Source organism: Aythya marila (assembly GCF_965140915.1).
Source record: "Aythya marila genome assembly, contig: HAP1_HAP1_SCAFFOLD_167, whole genome shotgun sequence".
NCBI lineage: Eukaryota > Metazoa > Chordata > Aves > Anseriformes > Anatidae > Aythya > Aythya marila.
This window is the reverse complement of record NW_028137335.1, coordinates 616164-636727: the sequence shown is the minus strand read 5'-3', so window position 1 is coordinate 636727 and position 20564 is coordinate 616164. Positions and strand designations below refer to the sequence as shown.

Here is a 20564-nt window from a genome sequence, read left to right as displayed (position 1 = left end):
GCATGCCAAGGGGATAAGAACTGGGAGGTCTTTGGGATAGCAAATGATCAGTGGGATGGGAAGTGATGATGGGGATAGCAATTCATTGGAATGGGACAAATGGGTTTTATTTGTATTAAATTTAAATTTTTTTAATTTTCATTTAATTTATTGGTTTTCTTATTTATTTAATTAAATCCACCTTATTGACTGTGTTGTACGGTATGGCATTGTTTTATTATTATAAAATTATAAGTATTTAATAGTATTAAATATTTTTATATATTAATATCTTATAAACTGTAAGTATCATTACTTATTATTTTGTTGGTTTTTATTCCTTTTCTACCCTATTAAACTCTCTTTATCACAACGCACTGGTTTGGACTTTATTTTTCCTTCCGAGTCATTCTGGATTCACTCCGGATGGGGGGACACTAGCGAACGCCTGTGTGCTTCAGATCCAAGGTCACCTTTGCCCTCATTCAAGATACATATTTGCATCTGTTGTTGTGAAACAAAATTAACAACAGGAACAATAAAGTTACCTACTTGCTAGCAGCAGCTCTACATTTGCTGGGGTCTGCTCTGTGCATTTTGAAGACCATTCCATGCTCTTCAGCCCCTTCAGGAGGAAATGTATGGTTCTAGGAAAATGCGTCTTGACCTGATGCAAAGCTGTGACGCAGCCTGCAGCTGCTGCAAGCCCTGGCATTTTACCTGCAGCCCCTCCAACAACTCTGATGTTCCCTGCATCGACTTCAACCACTGCGGCAGGACCTGAGGCCCCTCAAAGCCTTGTCACACACCCTGCGGCCCCTCGAGCCCCTGGCATGTTCCCTGCAGCCCCTCCAGCCCCTGGCATGTTCCCTGCAGCCCCTCCAAGCCTGGCACAGGCCCTACAGCTGGCTCCGGGGACGACCCCGCTGCTGTCTCAGGCACCAATACACACAAGGGGAAGGAATGCATGCAGAAGTCATCTCGTTTCGGAAGGGCAGAAAGTCCTCCCAAGAAGAGGAAGGAGCAAGAGGAAGGCGAGGCAGCCTACCCCAAGGTAGGGCCATCCCAGGGCACAGGAGGCTGTTGGAAAGGAGATTAGATAGAAAAGCAGCTGAAAGCAGGTGATCCCCATCCCTGGGCGAGCTGCGAGCCATGGGACAAGATTGCAGCTGTCCTCCAGGCGAGCACATTGTCAGCTGGCTGCTGCCCTGCTGGGATAGCAGCTGCGGGAGCCTGGCAGCAGAGGGCAGGGAAGCCAAGCAGCTGGGATCCTTCTCTGGGGAAGGGGGCACTGAGAAAGAGCTTGCAAACGGGGCACAAGCCCTCAGCCTCTGGAGGCGGCGCCTGTCAGGCGTGAAGGAAAGGGATCCCTTCTGGGAAGATGCTGTGGGCTTGCTGAGGCTCGAAGAACAGACGGTGCTGGCTGCAGAGAGTCACTGTCAGCCTTGGAGCTCACAAAGGTGGGTGGCCACAAATGCCCTGAGTGTCCAGCTAGCATTGAGGACTGCTGTGGCACTCAAATTGTCACCTGTTTGCTGCGATGCTGGGATACCTGCTCTGGTAGCCTGGCATCAGAGGCCAGGGAAGCCAAGCAGCTGGGATCCTTCTCTGAGGCAGGGGACACTGAGAGTGGAAATGGAAATGGGGCACAAGCCCTCCGCCTCTCAAAGGAACCCCTCAGATGTTTAGGTATAGTAAACTTATGTATATCTGTGTGACTCTAGACCACAACATGTTAGTGTTCTGGTTTGTCCACTGCTTTGTTGTGGGGGCTTTGAGTTGGCCTCTACTCTTTAGGTGAATGCTGACTTCATATCTATGGTGCACTTTATTCTTAAAATGGGAAGTTTCTACCAATTTCCTGTCCAAAGTTCCTCATAAGCCAACTGCAATCATCATTTCAGATGTATCTCCCAACTTACACATTTCCTAATTCTCCTTGATATTTACTCAAGAAATGCATTTTCACAGAGACATCATATTTTTCTCTCAACTGGCATCTGGCTGAGCAGAATGATGTCCTTTAATTCCCTTCCACACAACAGGCAACTTGTTCCTTCTGTCTTCTGAACACTTCCTCCTAAGTTCAATGTGAATACAAGTGGCAGAATTTTGCCTCATGTCTTAAATGTGTGGCAGGGCTGCCCTGTCAGGTGTATTTATACTGGAGAAAAAAAAAAAAAAAAGAATAGCCATACACACCATATAACCACTTAACTTTTTCAGTTCTTCTGTTAACAGTGCATGAACATGGGGTTTTGTTGTTTTATTGTTTGTTTTAAACTCCTGACTGCCATATAGCAAACATGACAAAAAAAAAAAAAAAAAAAAAAAAGAAAAAAAAAAAAAAACCACCCTTGGTTGAGAATCTCTTAGCATGGCTCTGCTTTGTATTATCAAATGTCACTTCACCTGAACCATTTCAATCACAAGGGATATCCTTCTGTCAGGCTCGGTAGGACTTCCCAACTTTATGTCACCTGGAAATCTCAAAGCTCATATGTAATTTTTAGTCTTCGGCCACCAGTTCCATACTGAACATACCTAAATTTGAAGTCATCTCTGCTCTGAATAGGAGGTTGGGTTTTCAGAGCTCCCTTCCAGCCTACATTTCTCCATGAGTCTTTGCCTCCTTAGCAGCTGCAGTTTCAGAACTGTCTCTGAGAATCACTACAGGGAACCTCTCCTTTGCTGGTAATTCCCTCTTCGAACAGTGTGAACAATTGCAAACTCCCTTGATTCACTTGCAGCCCCAAAGCCCAAATCCATAGATAATGTATCAGAAGCTCACAGAAAGTGAAATAGATGTAGTTCATCCCCTGTGTAGGGGAGCACTGGTCCTACAAAGGCAAGCTACTAAATTCTCTGGAAACAAATTAGCTTTAATAAATTATCTTGTAAATTCCACATTACCCGCTACTTTCCTAGTCTTATCTCTTCTTGCTACAAAACTTTGCTCAGCGTTGATGTCAAACTAACAGGCCTGCACTTGTCTGGATCACTCTTTACATTCTCCTGGACAGAAGTATATTTGTTACTCTCCCATTCTGGGGTCTATCCCTGATTTGCACAGTTGTGATGTATTTTTCCTACATGACTTGTTGTTCTGTGTGCCAATGCTGTTAATAGGCTAGGTAGATATCAGCTTGTCATTTTTCACTTGAATCACTGTAGATTTTTATTTCACCTCAGATGATGTTGTGCCTAGTGCCCTACCCTCATTTGCAATGGGAATCCTGTCACTGCCCTTAATATCACATTGTTGTTGCTGTTAGATGCAGGAAATAAGATTTGCAGCATTTGAGACATCATTAACTTTTGATCTATTTTTGCCTCGAGTATGCAACTGTCCTAATTTGTTCTCTTTGTTCCCCCTGGTTTCTGTGGCTTAAGTATCATTTACTATTATTGTTTAATTTCCTATGTGAAGGAGGTTTTGGGTCATTCGTACTTTATTTTTGCAGTTTTTAACCTCTGAAATGTACCTTTTCTCATTGCTTTTTTCCCATCTGAATTTTGAATTTTAACTCTGCCTTCTCTGCACTCCAGTCCCAGAGATGCTTAGTCAGACTCAATGATTCATTTCCTTAGATTTCAAAGTTTGCATTTGTAAGCCTCAAAACCTTCGTTCTAAGCCTGGTGTTGTCTGTCTTGAAATGTAAAATGAGAAAAGTCAGCTCATGATCAGACTTTATTCAAATCTTACTACATTTAAACCCGTACAGGAGCCAAGTCTAAAATGGTCTTATATTTTTTCACTTTTGTGAAGAAATCCATCACATAGTATATCTGTATGAGAATAAGTGGTAATCATCTTTCAGTCTTTTGCTGGGAAGTTGAAGTCTCCCGTAATTCCCATTATTGTTTATGTGTCTGATAACTGTAGACTGGAGCTAAGAGCAAAGAGCAGGCTAGCAAGGCTGTCTTTCTTTAGCAGCGATTTGCACAAAACCACTCTATTGCTGACCCATAACATTTCCCTAACCTCTGCTTCTTGCTAACACAAAGCACCATCTTATTCCATCCATCTGCCCTGGTTTCCAGACTTCCTGAGATTTATCAGTACTTGTATGGCATTCATGCCTTTATTTCACCCTTCCTGTGTTGACACTTGTCTTAAGAGTTTTAGATCCTGAACATGATCATCTCAAAGTTTGCCTGACAGTTTGGTCTTCCTCACATTGTCGTAGAGTATCAGGTCTCTACCACTTGAAATAGATTGTATTGGATTAGATTATTGGCACTGTCTCTTGTGCTGCTAGTCCATTATCTTCGCGGTCCATACAACTGGCCATCAGCGGACATGAAGTGGCCTTATCCTGCCCATTTACCTGTCTGGAAATCAGCCACTCCCTCTGCCTAGAACAGGGAATGGATTTTCCTCAGCTTTCTTCAAAAGCTCTGAAGTTTTCTGTGACCTTTCCACTTTTATGGTATGATAAGCTTTTGCTTCCACTGAAGGGTAGAAGTCATTACGAATAGTGCCAACAAAACAGAAACATAACAATGAAAATGATATTTGAATTCAGAATAGGTATTTAAAAAGTTCACCTTCTCCAGCACAAATGGGGAAAGTAAAATAAATAAATAAATAAATAGAGCAGTCCTAAATCATCAAAACTGGCCAAAGAATTAGAAGAAGCACTATTTTTCCAAGGCTGCAATGTTTTCCATTCATCTCACTGGGCCAGCAGAGCACTAGAGAGCTGGATGCACTGAAGTCCTGGCTCATACCCTAAATGACCTGCAGGAAGATCTTCTTATCTCTGTCCCCCCGTTTCTCCTTTCAATCTCTGTTTTGTCTGTTTGTATCACTAGCTATCAAAGCGCTACTGAGATATGCATGTGCAGCACCCAGCACAACCTTGTTTCAGGCTCCAGTGGGACCTTTAGGCATTACCATCCTATAAACAAGTCACAGTGATAGTGAGTGTAATTACAGTCATCAAACTATTCCAGCTCCACATCATTAGCCATGCCCTGAGCTAAATAACATTTTAATCAGTTTGATATGTCACCTGTGGCTTTCTTCACTGTCACTTGCAATCCAGCAAACTCCTTCCTTCATGTTTCTAGATTAGACAGAGGGTTCTTAACTGCAGACATCCACTTCCCTGTTCAGGAAGCAGTGAGACCTTTCATCTTCACCCAGAATTAAGATGATATCCAAGCATCATGAGACACAGCGCGTATGTCTCCTAGGCCCATCCCATAAGAGCAGGACATTTACCTCACATGAGAAGAAGACTTAATGCAGAGGCAAAGCAAGATACTCGGTGTCAAAGCCATGTCTGGATGATCATTAAAGACAGATCAAAATTACCCAGTACAGGAGGAAAATCTATCATTTGAAGAAGATTATGGTCTCTGATTATTAGTTTCAAAATTAGTTTTTTTCTTTGGATTTCCTCTGAACTTAAACTTAGTTTGGAATGCCTTTGGTTTTGAATAGTTCTGAAATTGTATTACTTCTCCTAAGTAAGTTGATAGTCTGTTCTATTTACGTGAAATTCAAATAATATTGTGAAGGATCTGCCATCACTCAGCCAGGCTGAGAGCCTTCCTGTACTTAAAGGCAACCTATAGGAAAGCTGGGGAGGGGGTCTTTATCAGGGCCTGGAGTGACAGGACATGGACTAATAGCTTTACACTGAAAAGTTAGATTTCTGATATATGTTAGGAAGAAATTCTTTACTGATAGTACTTCACATCCAGCCCCTCCAGCCCCTGGCATGTTCCCTGCAGCCCCTCCAGCCCCTGGCATGTTCCCTGCAGCCCCTCCAAGCCTGGCACAGGCCCTGAGAGCTGGCTCCGGGGACGACCCCATTGCTGTCTCAGGCGCCAATACACACAAGGGGAAGGAATGCATGCAGAAGTCATCTCGTTTCGGAAGGGCAGAAAGTCCTCCCAAGAAGGGGAAGGAGCAAGAGGAAGGCGAGGCAGCCTACCCCAAGGTAGGGCCATCCCAGGGCACAGGAAGCTGTTGGAAAGGAGAGCAGAGAGAAAAGCAGCAGGAAGCAGGTGATCCCCATCCCTGGGCGAGCTGCGAGCCATGGGACAAGATTGCAGCTGTCCTCCAGGTGAGCACATTGTCAGCTGGCTGCTGCGCTGCTGGGATAGCAGCTGCGGGAGCCTGGCAGCAGAGGGCAGGGAAGCCAAGCAGCTGGGATCCTTCTCTGGGGAAGGGGGCACTGAGAAAGCGCTTGCAAACGGGGCACAAGCCCTCAGCCTCTGGAGGCGTGAAGGAAAGGGATCCCTTCTGGGAAGATGCTGTGGGCTTGCTGAGGCTCGAAGAACAGACGGTGCTGGCTGCTACCAGCGTGCTGCAGCAGCGGCAAGACAGAGCCGTGGTGGTTTTCCTCAGCCGGCCAGCTGAGCTCCAGCACAAGCGCTCTCTCCCTGCCCCTCCTCCAACGCCAAGGGGAGAAAAGAGGCTGGCAAGGGCTCAAGGGCTGCCAGAAGGACAGGGAGATCACTCCACAAGGAGCGTCACGGGCAAAGCAGGCTCAGCACAGCCTGTTCCAGTCCAGCCCGGGGCCTGCTCCTGTGGGGGCTCTCCACAGGCCGCGGCCTCCTCCAGGCCACAGCCACCTGCTCCACTGGGGGCTCCTCCACCCGCAGGGGGGCTGCAGCGTGGAGATCTGCTCCACGGGGGACCCATGGGCTGCAGGGGGACAGCCTGCTCCACCAGGGGCCTCTCCCTGCACAGGCCGCAGGGGAACTGCTGCTGGGAGCCTGGAGCACCTCCTGCCTCCTGCTGCACGGACCTTGGGGGCTGCACAGAGCTTTCTCACTCCTCCCTGAGCCACACGCTGCTGGGCAGCAGCTTTTGTTCCCTTTCTTAGATGCAAGATCTTCTTAAATTCAGTCCAGCCAAGTAGGAAAAGTAAATGTGGACAGCTGTATCTTGGCAAAGAAGATAGTAGGGAGCAAGGAGGTTCAGCAGTCAAGATGGAAGGTGATGCCATGAGGCTTACAGGCTAGTCATGTTCTAGTGAAACCCAGCCTGAAGAAGAAGAAACCTGCCTGACTACTTGATGTGAATAACAGACTCTGTTCAGCTCTTTCCTAACATAGAAACGGTGCTGACTGCTTCTTCAGAGTAACAGAAGTTCGTGATACTACTGAAATAGTTGCGGTTCAGATGTAGATCTGATTTCTCCTAAGCACACTGAATTCACAACTGTTGATCCTCCAGAGGAGGCTTTGCAATTGAACACGTGGAGAATAGGTAAATTTCCCGCTGTTGTTCTCCTCTCCTCTTGTTTTGTTTTGTTTTGTTTTGTTCCTAGTAGCATAGGCTTAAGACTCTGAAGAAACAGGCTGCTTTTTTTTAATTCCAGCACTGGCTGTTCCTCCTGAGCCCCGCCTTCTATTTTTGCAGTCATAGGATATGTGAATGTAAATTCGTGGAGAGAGGTAGAAAACTGTTTCAACTGGTGTTTTTTCGGCTATGTGGGGAGAACAAATCGAGTGGCTTTGAATATTCTGGCTCTTAATCAGAGCAGCATGTGGAGGGAGACAGATGCGTTTGCTTTTTTAGTGCAATGGCTTCAGAAGCAAGAGGGGAAAAAGCACTTTCTCTGGGAGCTGAAGAAGGTGTCCTAATCACCGGAGAGGTTTCTAAATGGCATATCTTTGCGAGGGTTCCTGTAGTCCGGAGGTTTTTGTTTGTTTGTTTGCCTTTGGAAGGTTTTACTCTTAATATTCACGTTCTTCAGCAGAAGTGAGAAATGTGATTTTATTTTGTGCAGTGTCGTGGACCCTCCGAACTCTCCTGGGAACGATGAATACCTCGCATAGTACCAATGTGATGACGGTGGAGACAAGGAGAAAGCAAGATGATCAAAAGAACGTGACCTCATTTCAAAAGAAACCGTTTTGTACGGCAAAGAGTCTTGTGAGCCTGGTGAGAAATTGCAGCATACTTCCTCTCTCGAGTCTGACACTGAATGTAGCTCTAAAAACCTTTCCTCCTCAGCTGTTACAGAGAGATGCCAAGATACAGAGGACAAGACTAAAACCACTGAGAAAGAGCATTACCAAAGCAAGAGGGAGCATGCTCCTAGTGAAGAGAAGGAGAGTCAAAAAGCAGGTCCTTCCAGCAAGAGAAGGATAAAGTGGAATACAAAGAATACAAACTTGAGCTCCTGATTGGCTTCATGCTGAACTCTGTGCTGTTCTTGTCCTAATCTTGGTCTCTCCATAGATAATATGGTTTAATCCAAATAGAATCGTGCGATGAGGAAGATCTCACTGCAACAAATTCAACATCTAAAATCAAAGTTGACATTTTCCGTGATTTTCTTCCTGAGCAGAAGTGTGCGGTACTCCTTTTATATTAACGTAGAGATTATTTCAAACAGTCTTGAAGTGCTTGATGACTTAACAGTCTGCAGATTTATTATCAAATCAAAAAAACCCCAACTTGGTAGACTATTTTTTTCTCAGTTTTGAATGACCACTAGGAAGAAGGTTATTCCGGCATCAAGAAAGTCATGTGGAATGTAACAAAATGTACTGAACCAGTAAGTAAAACTTATATTTTTCTATTATTTCCATTGTTTCAACTCTTCAGACGCTTATGGATGGCATAGATAACAGAGGGGAGATCGTGGTAATCGGAGCTACTAACAGACTGGATTCTATAGATCCTGCTTTACGAAGACCAGGACGCTTTGGCAGACACTTCCTCTTCAACTTGCCAGATAAAGAGGTGAGAACTTAAATTCAACGTTAGTGCTACCATGGCAAAGTCCAACTTTATAGGAAAAAAAAAAAAAATGACAACTTGAACAAAAGAGTGATACGTGGAGACACTGCGTTGTTCCATGGAGGACAAATCTGGTACTGGATATATATGGTCAGGATGATACCACCAAGTAGTTAGTTCTATAATCAAACCTTTCATTCCCAAAGTTGTACCTGTTTGCTTAATTATTTAGTCCACTTGGGTGTTTTCATCATGAAGTTGTGTTTTTGGTCTCAATCCTTCACTTATGAATGAATAGGGGACGTGTTTGCATTTGATTGTGCCCCTGCTCAGTGGTAGTAGTTTGAGTCATAATTCTTTTCTTCTTTATAGTAATTGTAGCAATTGGAAGCATTGTGCCAGAAGTGCTTTCTGTGAATTTACTGACTGGAAAGCAAATGTGATGAAGTAATGAGACTGTCCCAATGAAAGCTTGCTAAGTTTTAGAGAAGTTTTTTGGACAGCAAAGAAATGTTTCTGGATAAATTTTTCATTACAGTATTTTCCTCTGGGTCCTTAGGTCTCGTAGTTTGGAAACTTGTTATTGAAGCTATAAATGCCTTTTCTTTCACTGTAGGTTCCTAGAAAAAGTTCAGTATAACAAATAAGAACTATTCAATTTCCTGGTTGACAATGCAGAGTGTATATTAAATAACTGTAAAATACTTGAAAGTTGAGCAAGTAAGAAAAGTGTATTATTAGATGAGGGGTTTTGAGGGAGGACTGTTTTGTTTTTTGTTTACTTGTTTGCCTTTTGGTTTGTTTGTTTCTTGTTGGTATTTTTAAGGAAAACTTGGGACAAGCTAAAATGCAATGATTTTGCTTCCAGGCTAGAAAAGAAATTGTCAAGATTCATACTCGTGACTGGACCCCTCAGCCACTGGACATGTTGCTTGATGAACTAGCTGAGAAATGCATTGGTAAGACTGAAATTAAAATGGATTCTTGCTTGTGACCAAGTTGTAAAGAACCTAGCTTGTACCAGGCAGTACCCATGCTCTTGTGCCTTGCTGCACAACTAGTCAACGAAGCAGCTGGCACACCTTCATAGCAATCTGAGTGAGATGCTTTCATCTATTTACTCTTTATTGTCGTTCCTCTTGTTGTCTGAGAACATTAAATGGTTCTGGGGCATCTTCCTCAAGAGTATAGTTTTTGATGAGGAGTCTGCTTCAGCTGCATAAGCGCAGGATATCAGGCAGTGAGCAACATGAAACTTCCCTGCAGAGAGTGGTATAAATGGCTCAGGATTCAAATTAGGATTAAATAAAAAAATAGGATTTATTAGAAGAATATAAAAGAATAGAGGTAAGCAAACAGTGCTGGGTGCACTGAGAGTCTCCGCTCCACCAGGGCACACACCAGTTACATCAAGCAGCTGATTTTTATGCTCCTAGACTAATACATATTCATTACTACTTCCAAAAGAATTAGATTATTATAATTAGCCTCCGGGGTCCAGTCCCTCCTACTGGAGCATGCGCATCAGTCTCCTCTGGGGGTCTCTAGGGGTCTTTCATGCTGAAGGCTCGTAGTCTTCTTCTCCAAGTCCTTCCTGTTTGTACTCCTTTGGCACTGTACCAAGTTTATAGAACATTTTCTGCAGGTCTTGTCTGCCAGCCGTCCTTCAGCTTCTTTTTTCTTCCTCTTAATCTCTTGGCCCCCTGGCCAGATACCAAAGGTCTGCATAGTATCCCATAACAGTCACTAGTTGTTATCAGTTGTTATGAAACTCCCAGACATCAAACACAAACAGCTTTCTTATTGACACTTCACGAGTAATTAAAACATTCTTCCCCAGCCATTCACAGGGACAGTCACATCTATAGCAGTGTTAAGTTAATCTCGAAGAAGACAGGAAAAAAAAGGCTGTAACTGTTAGAAATAGAAGTCCGGAATAACAAAAGCAAACAGGTTCATAAATTTAAGGAGTATTTTCTGAAGACTTGATAAATTGACTAGAATGAGGGGGAGACTGGGACACACTGCATCTGTGGTTCAAGAATTAAATTGCCAGTGCAGGGCCCAGAGGCAGACAGGATTCAAACAGAATTGTTCTTTATGGACACGAAATGTTAAAACATCCTTGCAGAGCGGTAGCACTTTGAATTCCCTGTTAAGCTGTTTGGTTTTGGCATTACAAATTCTTTAAATGTTGCATGTTGTAAACCTGGGCCTTGACTGATGTAACGTTTGATTTTTGTTTGTTAGGAGACTGTGGTGCAGATATCAAATCCCTCTGTACTGAAGCTGCGCTGTGCTCTCTACGCCGATGCTATCCTCAGATTTATGCAAGTAGGGAGAAGTTGCTACTAGACGTTAATTCTATTAAAATAAAAGCAAAGGACTTTTTCATGGCTATGAAGAAGGTTGTTCCAGCTTCAAACAGGATCGAGACTTCGCCCGTACAAACACTCTCACCCATTTTCAAGCCACTTTTTCAAAGATCAGTAGAGAATATTTTACAAGTTGTGCAGAAGATCTTCCCGCATGCACAGCTTGCACTAAAGGAGGACCGACAGCAAGGTATAACCACAGCATCCACTTCTTTATAATTCTGCTAAAGCAAAAACTTGTGGTTTGTGCAATCAACTTACAGCTTTCAGACATAATGGTGGTAGAATTTTATTATTTGCATGTGCATGTCTTTCTTTTGGGCAAGTCTGGAATATAACGCATAGGTTTTATTGTGGATTCGAAACTGAAATGCCAAATGGAAGCTCTGAATGACTCAATACACAGTAAAGGACGATGCGTTCTCTACTGAAGCATCCTGCTTCTGAGGGCAGCTAAGATAATTAGCATTTGTAGAGGTTGACTTGAGGTTTGAAGTATAAGGCACCTATTTTTCTTTAAAAAATCAAAACTCAGATCTTTGGAGGGGAAGCATTTCTAGGTCAATGTTTCTAATTCCTTTCTGAAGAATGTCAGGACCAGGATACAAGTATAACTGGTCTAAGCTAAATATTGTTTTAGCTATCATCATTTTTAACCAGTCTCCTAATTTAAATGTTTGTGGATCGTACTATACACGTGCACGTGAGATCAATTAGCATTGATACTTACTAGATGAATGGAATTCTGTGGCCATCACATCCTTTATCCCTGTGCTTTCATTGTGGGAACCTCCTCCAGAAAGAAATGGTCTTGTTTGTTGTTGTTGTTTTTTTTTTTTTAAGCTATTTAGCAACTGCAGAAATTGTTCGTAATCTCCTTTATTCTAAGGGGGAGAAAAAAATCACCAAGAGTAGCGTACCTTACACGTACACATCAGTGGGATTTAGTACAGCTTTGTAGGGCCTTGTGCCATCTCCTTAGATCTGTGGTGGGATGAACTCTAGGAAATAACTTTCAGTGTGTGCTCTCAAATGAAGAAAGGGTTTTGGCACTGATTTAGAAGCTGTATTAATGGAAGAGAAAGAGACAAAGGCTATTCAGGAAAGTTAACAAACCTCTTTTGCCTTTCAGAGCATTTCAATCCTATTTTACAAGATGATATGTTTGACAGTGATGACGATGCATCCTTGGTTTCTGGAGATGAATTAAAAGATGGAATGCCTGACGGACCAGAGAAAAAATGCCTCTGTTTCAGCAGGTAAAGAAAGGTAGATCCCTGTTACGTTTAAATTCTCAGGTCTGCTGAGTCTTTGTAAACAGTTCCAGCTGTTAAAAGTGCGAGGGGTGGTAGAGGAAGGGGCAACATCAAGTTTGTGTGTTGAAGGGGTGCTTGGTATTCACAAGAAGAAAGGGTGGAGGGACTAAAGTTATAATGAAGTTGCTCTGAATGACCAAATTGAAAAGCCCAGGCTTCTCTTCGTAAGCCAAAGTGATCCGTAGACTACCAGAACACGTTGACTTAATCCATGGCATTCTTTGAAAGACTCAAGACCACATAAATGTGCAGTCTGTCCTTTTAGCTAAAAATATCCCAACTTTATGGGTTTGTGTTGCCACCTTTTGCCCTTCTGTTTTCCAGGATTGTTAAACCAGTAGTGAATTATGTAGCAGAAAGAAAACAGAGAAAGGGCTTGTTAAAACACCTTGAGAAAAAATTGAATGGTGTCTTTATTTGTTAAGCCACCAAGTTGTGTTAATCTTGTGATATTTTAGTGTGGAAGTCATGCAAGCCCACAGTTGGAAAGTTAGATCATGTTGTCACAGCTGGATCAGTTATTTTTCTCCGTTTCTATTGCTGTGCTGTCCAGAAGATTTTCTGTGCTTTAGAGCAAGGCTAAGTCTCTAGCATCTTTGATTTAAGCCAGCAGAGGTACAGCCTGATTGTAGTGGGGAAACAAATGCTCCTCACCAATTAATTTTTAAATAAAAATAAATTTATAATAAAGTAATAAATATATAATAAATAATAAATTTATAATAAAGTAAAGCAAGATTGCAGGGATATTAATTTGCAGTCTTGGTTTACTAAAGAATAGGAAACACAAGGGAAGAAGGTGAAACAATTGGAATGAGTGAATAACTTAACTGGAAATCTTTCATGTATTTAATGTACCGCTGCCATCTGGATTATTTGGGGAGGGAAAAGAAAGTCTATAGGAAAATTACTTGGAACATCTGTGTGTCTATTCAGCACCTCATTTATAAGCTTGTTTTCTTAACTCTTGTTCTAGGAGTGCTTTCTGCGAACCAACATCATGCCAGCCCCGTCTGCTAATAGTAGGAAAAGAAGGGTACGGCCAGGTTTCTTACGTGGCACCCGTGGTGTTGCACGCTTTGGAGAAGTTTCCCATTCACACCCTGGACCTTTCTGTTCTGCTTACAAACGTTGCATCGCCAGAAGAAATCTGCGGACAGGTACCTTTTTTTCTTTTTCTTCTCATCGGATTCACTGACTGTATGTAAAGGATCAATCGAGTTGCAAGTAAGGTGAGCAAAATTAATTGGTAATGGAGGTGGCCTTGTTTTAATGCGCTGGGATGTTTGCTTCTGTCTGAAAATCCCCTTTTCTTTTAGACAGCACCACAAACAATCTGGATGTTGTACATGTCGACATTTTCCATACCCAGTTTTACAGTGAGGCTGTTGCTAGCAGCTCAGGAAGCTGGGCGGTGTTGCTAATAAACATCTCTTTGTGGAAAGAAATGCTGTTCATGTCACTGGGATCCAGAAAGTAGTTCTCATTGCCTCCTAAGACTGTGTGCTCCCAGTAGATGGCTCTGTATCAGACTGCATGTCGGCTACTTTTTGTAGGCTTCTTCTAAATTATATTAGTAAGGCAACCGAGGTTTGGGGCTTCTGTTTATTTTGCTTTCGCACGGACATACACAACTTGTGCTGTTGCAGTATGTGCACTAAAAGCATTAACATTCAGAAAACACTTCATTTGCACAGTGATGTGGTTTTGACTAGAAAAAATGAACAGATTTGGTGTTTTTACTTTTAGGCAGGAAATCCATTTTCTTGTTTGGCATCACTACCTTAAAATATTTTTACCTTTAGTGGAAACGTTTGAGAGCCATACAAGTAAGGACAGACATGTTACACGACTGAATACTGATGTGTCCCTTAAGAGGGACATTTCCTTTCTTTGTTATGCGATGATTGTGGCTGTGGCCATATAGCTACGGTGTCTAGCCACTGCCTGAATATATCCTTCCCATCTTCTGACTAGAGTTCTCCGAATACTGACAATCTGAAAGGGTGCACAGAGAAATTCCTTATGTGAAAGGATGCTTGCCACTCTGTTCACGCAGTTTCATTTCATGGGGCAGTCAGATGGCTATGTAGCTATGTATTAAGAGGTTCTTGTACGTGTTTTAGTTTTCTTACGCAAGCTTTCCTTTTCACTAGCTGATCCGAAATGCTCAGAAGACAGCACCAAGCACAATTTATGTCCCAGATATCCATTTGTGGTGGGACAACGCTGGACCTGTCTTGAAACTTACTTTTCTAACTCTACTACGTAACATTCCAGCATTTTTGCCAGTTTTGCTGCTTGCTCCGTCTGATGTACGTCACTCAGATCTCCCAGAAGAGGTATTTGTCAATACTTTCCTTACTATTTCTTCAGTGTCTTGTAATTTATGAATGCTTTCAGCATCAAAATGCTGTGCTTTCTTAAATGCATGCTGTTATTACTCAGGCACCCTAACAAATCACTTAAAATTTGCTTAGAGAAAAAGAATACTGTGAAAGCATCTGCTTAAGGTTTTTTCTGAGTCAAGCAAGTGACTTTCACCCCCTTCTCACACATGCAAAGAATAAATTAATACAATAATTCTGGTGGCTACAAAGTGGTTCAGTCAAGAATATGAAGTGCTTGAAATGACAAGAGGATGTTTTTACTGAAGAGATTTCTTCTGACAGTCTGCCATTCCATGCTATGTTGGGTAAACTGCTAATAATGCAATTTAGTAGAGAATTGAAACACTTTGATTAAAAAAAAATAAGTAAATCAGTTTCTTTCTTCATATAGGCCAAAGCTTTCCAAGCTGGAAAGCTGAGTTCCAATTTCTGCTGAAGTAACTTTGGAATCGAATTCTAGTTGTAATCCTAAATAAACTGTAGTAAAAGTACGTGCAGAACTTCATTGACTTCTGAGAGTTTACATTAAGGGAAGGTGCCCAAAACAGGACCACGCTGTTGTCATTCTGATGATTTGGTCTCAGTCACTGGGGGAAGAGAACGGGTCTTACCTAGACGTGTTTATTATCAACTGCTTTGAAAGTGCTTGAGTTCCCACAGAAGTTTTTGTACAGGCTGTAAATTCCTTCTAAAATAAGTAGTGAAATTCCTCACCTACCTTTTATTACTAGAACTTGAAAATGGAGGAAGACGTAGAGGTACTAGCTACTTCAGACACCTTTTGGTAGAGAAATAAAAACTCAGCAAAAAGCCCTCACTTGTCTGCTGAAGCCTGTCTCTTCCCTCGATAGCCATAAAGGTTCTAAGTAAAGGCTGCAGCAAGGCAAGTAAATACAAAGGAGGCGCTGTTGGATGTGGTGAAAGCCATTACTTTACCAGTGTAGCGTACAATCCCTTCAGCAAGCTTTAATTCTACAGGTGATTCTTAAAGGTGATATTTGAATTTGCTGTGCCAGCCTGTGAAAATGTAGCGTTTTAAGGCCAGGATGATAACTTTTTTCAGTTTGTGTTCTTCAGGTTATTCTTAATTTGAAAAGGTACTCGTCTTTTTGGAATCGAAGATGAGTTTTTTGTGGCCTTAAATCTGAAATGTCTCTCCTCCTTCTGCTTTAGATGCAAAAATGATTTAATACGGAATTTGGAGAAGTGTGCAATATTGAGTTGCCTGGTAGGGCAGAGAGAGCAGCCTTTTTTTGAGGACCTAATTCTAAATGAAGTGGCTAAGCCTCCTGTAAAGAAAAGAGGTGAGGAGGATATGAGAAGTACATCTAAAACTTTCCTATCGAAGTTACTAGCTCTTTGGGCTTTGCTTTGTTGGTCATTTTCTGTCAGTAATTTGTCATATGCTTGTATTTGAGTACTGATTAATTGAAGTTGATTGGACATTGGAAGTCGTGCCTGTAGCACCACCAGCTGAGCCTCAGAAGCCACAAGAGGAAGAAGTAGGGATGCTGGAGGAGGAAGAGGAGGATACCTTGCGTGACCTTAGAATTTTCTTGAGGGACGTTACTCACAGACTTGCCACTGACAGACGTTTCAGGGAATTTGCAAAGCCCGTTGACCCACAGAAGGTAAAGTAGTGCTGATCCGTGTGTGTCTGTAACTTGTCAGTGTTCGTATTTCTCAGCGTTTTGGGGAAGGTTCAACTTTGTTTTTAGGGCTGCACTGTAAGGATTTTGCAAGAAGCAGAGGCAGTGCTTTTACTTCTGCTGACTCTCAAATGTCTCCTATGGGATTATTCGCTGAAAGCCCTGGTTTCATTCTAAAAAGCCAGTCCAAATGCCAACACAGTTTGCTCGTGAAAAGGCTTTGATACGTAGGCGTGTCACAGCACTGAAAAGCACAGAGATCTTTCCTTATAATTACAAACAGTATTTACAGGACTACTTGAGTGAAGTCTGAAGCCCTTTCTTGGACTGTCAGTTCCTGTGGGAACAGGAATAGGAGCAGCAGTTTGTAAAAATAAGTTTTGAGATCCTGTTCTCTGTTTCATCTGGAACTCCTCAATAGGAATCAACCATAAGTGCAGTGTGTTTTCTTTTTCCTCCAATTGGCTGCTTAGATGCCTTTTTCTCCTTAATTTATGAGATAAGCCTAAACTAGGGGCGTATATTTCAAAGACAGGTGTAACTTGAATATACCTGGGGATCAGCAAAGTCGTCTTCATGTGGGCCTCCACTGGCTTTTCTTCCCCTTTTCTCCTAGGTTCTTGAGCTGTGAAAAATCTAGACAGATACATATGTCCTCATCTGAACTGGTCATTAGGCTCCTCTTCTGCTCTGAGGGAAGAAAAGAGCACCTCAGGGCCCAGTTATCTCATTCTAAAGTAGATGCCTGCAATAGGTACTTCACAGGTGCAATTCATGCACCTTTTCCTCAATGTCGACAACAAAGAGAATGCCGGATGGCTTGCTCAGCTTTCACTGTTGTGATTTTCTGAAGCAAAGTGAAATGAATCTCCCACCCTCAGTGTTTCTTCTCTACCATGCACGTGCTTCTGACCTCCCTACTTCTTGTTGTCCTCTCGTGGCCGCTCTAATGAAAAATGAAAAAGCCCTTCCATTTTTGAGAAGCAAACTGGTTAATTTCAGCATCTTCTGATGCATCGCAAATGTTCAGAGTTTTTAGGAAGTCGTTTATTTAAAGTCTTCAGAATAATTTTGGTAGACAGTGTGCAAGGTTAAGAAAACCTCTGAATGCTTGTATTTGATCTGCAGGTACCTGACTATGCCACAAGGATTAAAGAGCCGATGGATCTTTCAACAGTTCTGACTCAAATTGACTCGCGCCAGTACCTCACTGCAGGAGACTAGCTGAAGGACATCGATCTAATCTGTAACAATGCCTTCGAGTACTACCTGGATCAAAGATCTACAGGTGAGGATGTGCTTTTTAGCCCTAGTTTAAAAAATCTGTCAAACACATAGATGGATAAATGCTGTGTGCGGACAATAGACTTCGGATGGATTAGATGATTTTGGACGTCCAGACTGTAAATATTTTATCATTTTGCTACTTGGGCATGGAATTGTGATATAAGTGTTCCCAAGGAACTAGTGCTTTTGTTTTAATTAACTTCGATGTTGTTATGCTGAAAATATTCACTGAGAGAACCTTTTGGAACAAACCTATGAAGAAAGCAATTTTTTTCTGTGATCAAAACAGTTTCATTGGTTGGTAGACAACATTCAGTTAAAGTGTGTAAAATTTCAGATAGTCACAGCGCCTATGTTTTGCAAGACACTGCATATTCAATGGTGAGGAACGAAATGGATACAGAGTTTGGACGACTTTGTGAACAAATTAAAGAATCTCGTGAGAAAAGAGGTACGTGCTTTAACGCTAAGGATTTGAAGACTTGTCTCTGCATTTGTAACTGAAAATGCACGACGAAGATCTTTGGTATCTATTCTTTCTTGCAAGGTCGCATCTCTGCAGCGTGTGCTCCATGCGACAACTCCAAGTCACCACAGCAGAACCCTGCTACTGAAGACGAGAAACCAGATGAGGAGATGCCAGCGGCACCTGTAGATGCCAGTACACCCATTTCTAATGGCAAGTTGCATTTTATTCAGCTGCTCTTGTCGTTCATACCTTCTCTGTTCTTGAGGCGCAACAGGTGTCTCTGATGCCTGGCTCTTTATGGCAGAGGTAGTTTGTTTTCAAATTGACTTCCAAATGGGAGAGAGAAATCCAGAGGTCATTCATTCAATATAGTGATGAATTAAAGTTCAAAGAAAGTTGGTTCATTTGATGTACTCTTACTGGAACTTCATTTTGTAAACAGAACGACCCCCCACTCAAGGATATCACAGCTTCCCTCCCGTACTAAAAATGATAGTACTCACCCTTGTAGGAGCAGCAATGTGAAGAAGGTCAAGGGCAGTAAGAAGGGTTCGAAGCTTTGATATAACAAGCCTTTCACTTTTTTTGACAGAGCTCCTAATAAGCATCTTTAGCAAGGTCTGGAGATGGGAGAAAAACTCAAACTAGATTTTAATTCTAGGATGTATAATGTCAAGCTTGACTGTTCCTCTGAACAGTCAATTGAATTTAATTTTTTTTAATTTAAATTAATTAGTTTATTTTTTTAATTTAAATTCAACTGAATTTAAAGTTTTGAATTTAAATTCCAATTGAATTTATTGAAAAAAATTCCAATTGAATTTAAAGGTTTTTTTGTTGTTGTTGTTTTTCACGAAACACTAATTTTATGTGAAAGGTTTTGCTGCAATATCTTTTTGCCAAGGATATTAAGCTTAAGTTATCCACAAGAAAACGGTGGGGAAAGGGAAGCTTTAGTTTTGAAAGCTTTTTTTTTTTTTTCTTTTTTTTTTTTCTCTCCCGGTTTTTCTTGAGCACAGCAGCGTTTCAGTGTCTGCCTGCCATTAGTTGCCCCACTACCAAGTCAGGAGGGTCAATTAAACTTGCGTGAGGCAGAATTTCTTTATCTGAGTCTACGTGGTTCACATAAATATATTCTTGTTTCCTTCTTTCCCTAGGATTATTCTTCTCCCAGTATTGAATGTTTCAACAGACACCGTTTAAGATCAATGAGCAAAAGCATCCTGCGGTGTTCAGTCTCCAGCTTTGAAGAAAGTATGGCGGTACTGAGGGGAAATGTCAAGAGAAGATGCTTTTCAAGGTACTGTATTTCTATATGTTCAATCTCTGTTCGATTTGTAGATTGAAAAGCAAGAGAGAAAGCATGTGCAGTGAGTTGTGGCCTGATAAACCTCCGGCTAAAATCAGCAGAGGCCTATGAGCATGCTGATGGCGTACCAGTACCTTAAAACTAGAATCCCTCTTCTCAGTGAAAGTCTTCTGCTTTTCTAAAAAAACCTGTTTTTTTCCCCAACCCCTTTGAGGTGTTGTTGTGGTTTAACCCGGCCGGCAGCTAAACACCACACAGCCCTTCTGCAACCCTCCCACCTCCCTCTCTGGGATGGGGGAGAGAAACGGGACAGTGAAGCCCGCGAGTTGAGATAAAGGCAGTTTATTAAGACAGGAAAATAATAATAATGATGGTGATGATGATAGTACTGCTACTAGTAATGTGTACAAAACAAGTGATGTACAATGCAGTTGCTCACTACCCGCTGACCAGTGCCCAGCGTAACCCCTAGCAGCCCGGCTGCCCCGCCCTATCCATGGTGCAGCGTGTTGCCATAAGGCATAGAATTCTTTGGCCAGTTGGGGTCGGCCATCCTGAGTCTGTCCCCTCGCAGCTGTTGCTGTGCGCCGATTCTGATCGCCAGTAGGACAGTGAGACACCGAAAGGTCCTTGGCTTGTTGTAAGTACTGCTCTGCAGCAATTGAAACATCGGGGTGGTATCAGCAATCTTCTAAACATCCTTTCACACATTCTAAGCCAAAACATAGCAACCTACCCGCTACTAGGAGGAGAACTAACGCTGTCCTAACTGAAACCAGGACATGTATCTTTTCCACTTGGGTGCTATTGCTCATAATTTTGAGAATTCAACATGAGCAAGCTAGGAAATGTGGGTACATACAGAACCGCGTGTATATGGCACGCAACAGACTTGGGATGTGGATCCTGCGTGAGGCCTACAGGCTTCTCTTTGTATACCATGGAGCACTGGCTTGTAAACATGGTGAAATTTCCCATCCTTGATGGGTCTAATACAACAAGTCTTTTCTCCCTTCTCTGCCGTGTCCTCTTTCTTAATGTAGGCAGTTGAGAAAGCCAAAATTGGAACGAAAAAAA

At 42.3% G+C, this 20564-nt stretch overlaps 1 protein-coding gene across 1 annotated transcript in view; it reads left to right on the top strand.

Annotated features, from left to right (window-relative positions):
* LOC309890889 (ATPase family AAA domain-containing protein 2-like) overlaps positions 1-20564 on the top strand; it is a gene marked incomplete at both ends in the record, with an annotated part of 169813 nt that overhangs the window by 17766 nt on the left and 131483 nt on the right. The window contains 3 exons of the mRNA XM_082785284.1: positions 8536-8695; positions 9561-9651; positions 10943-11136. Of these exons, the coding sequence (XP_082641410.1) occupies positions 8536-8695; positions 9561-9651; positions 10943-11136 (445 nt within the window). The remainder of the gene's footprint in view (positions 1-8535; positions 8696-9560; positions 9652-10942; positions 11137-20564) is intronic.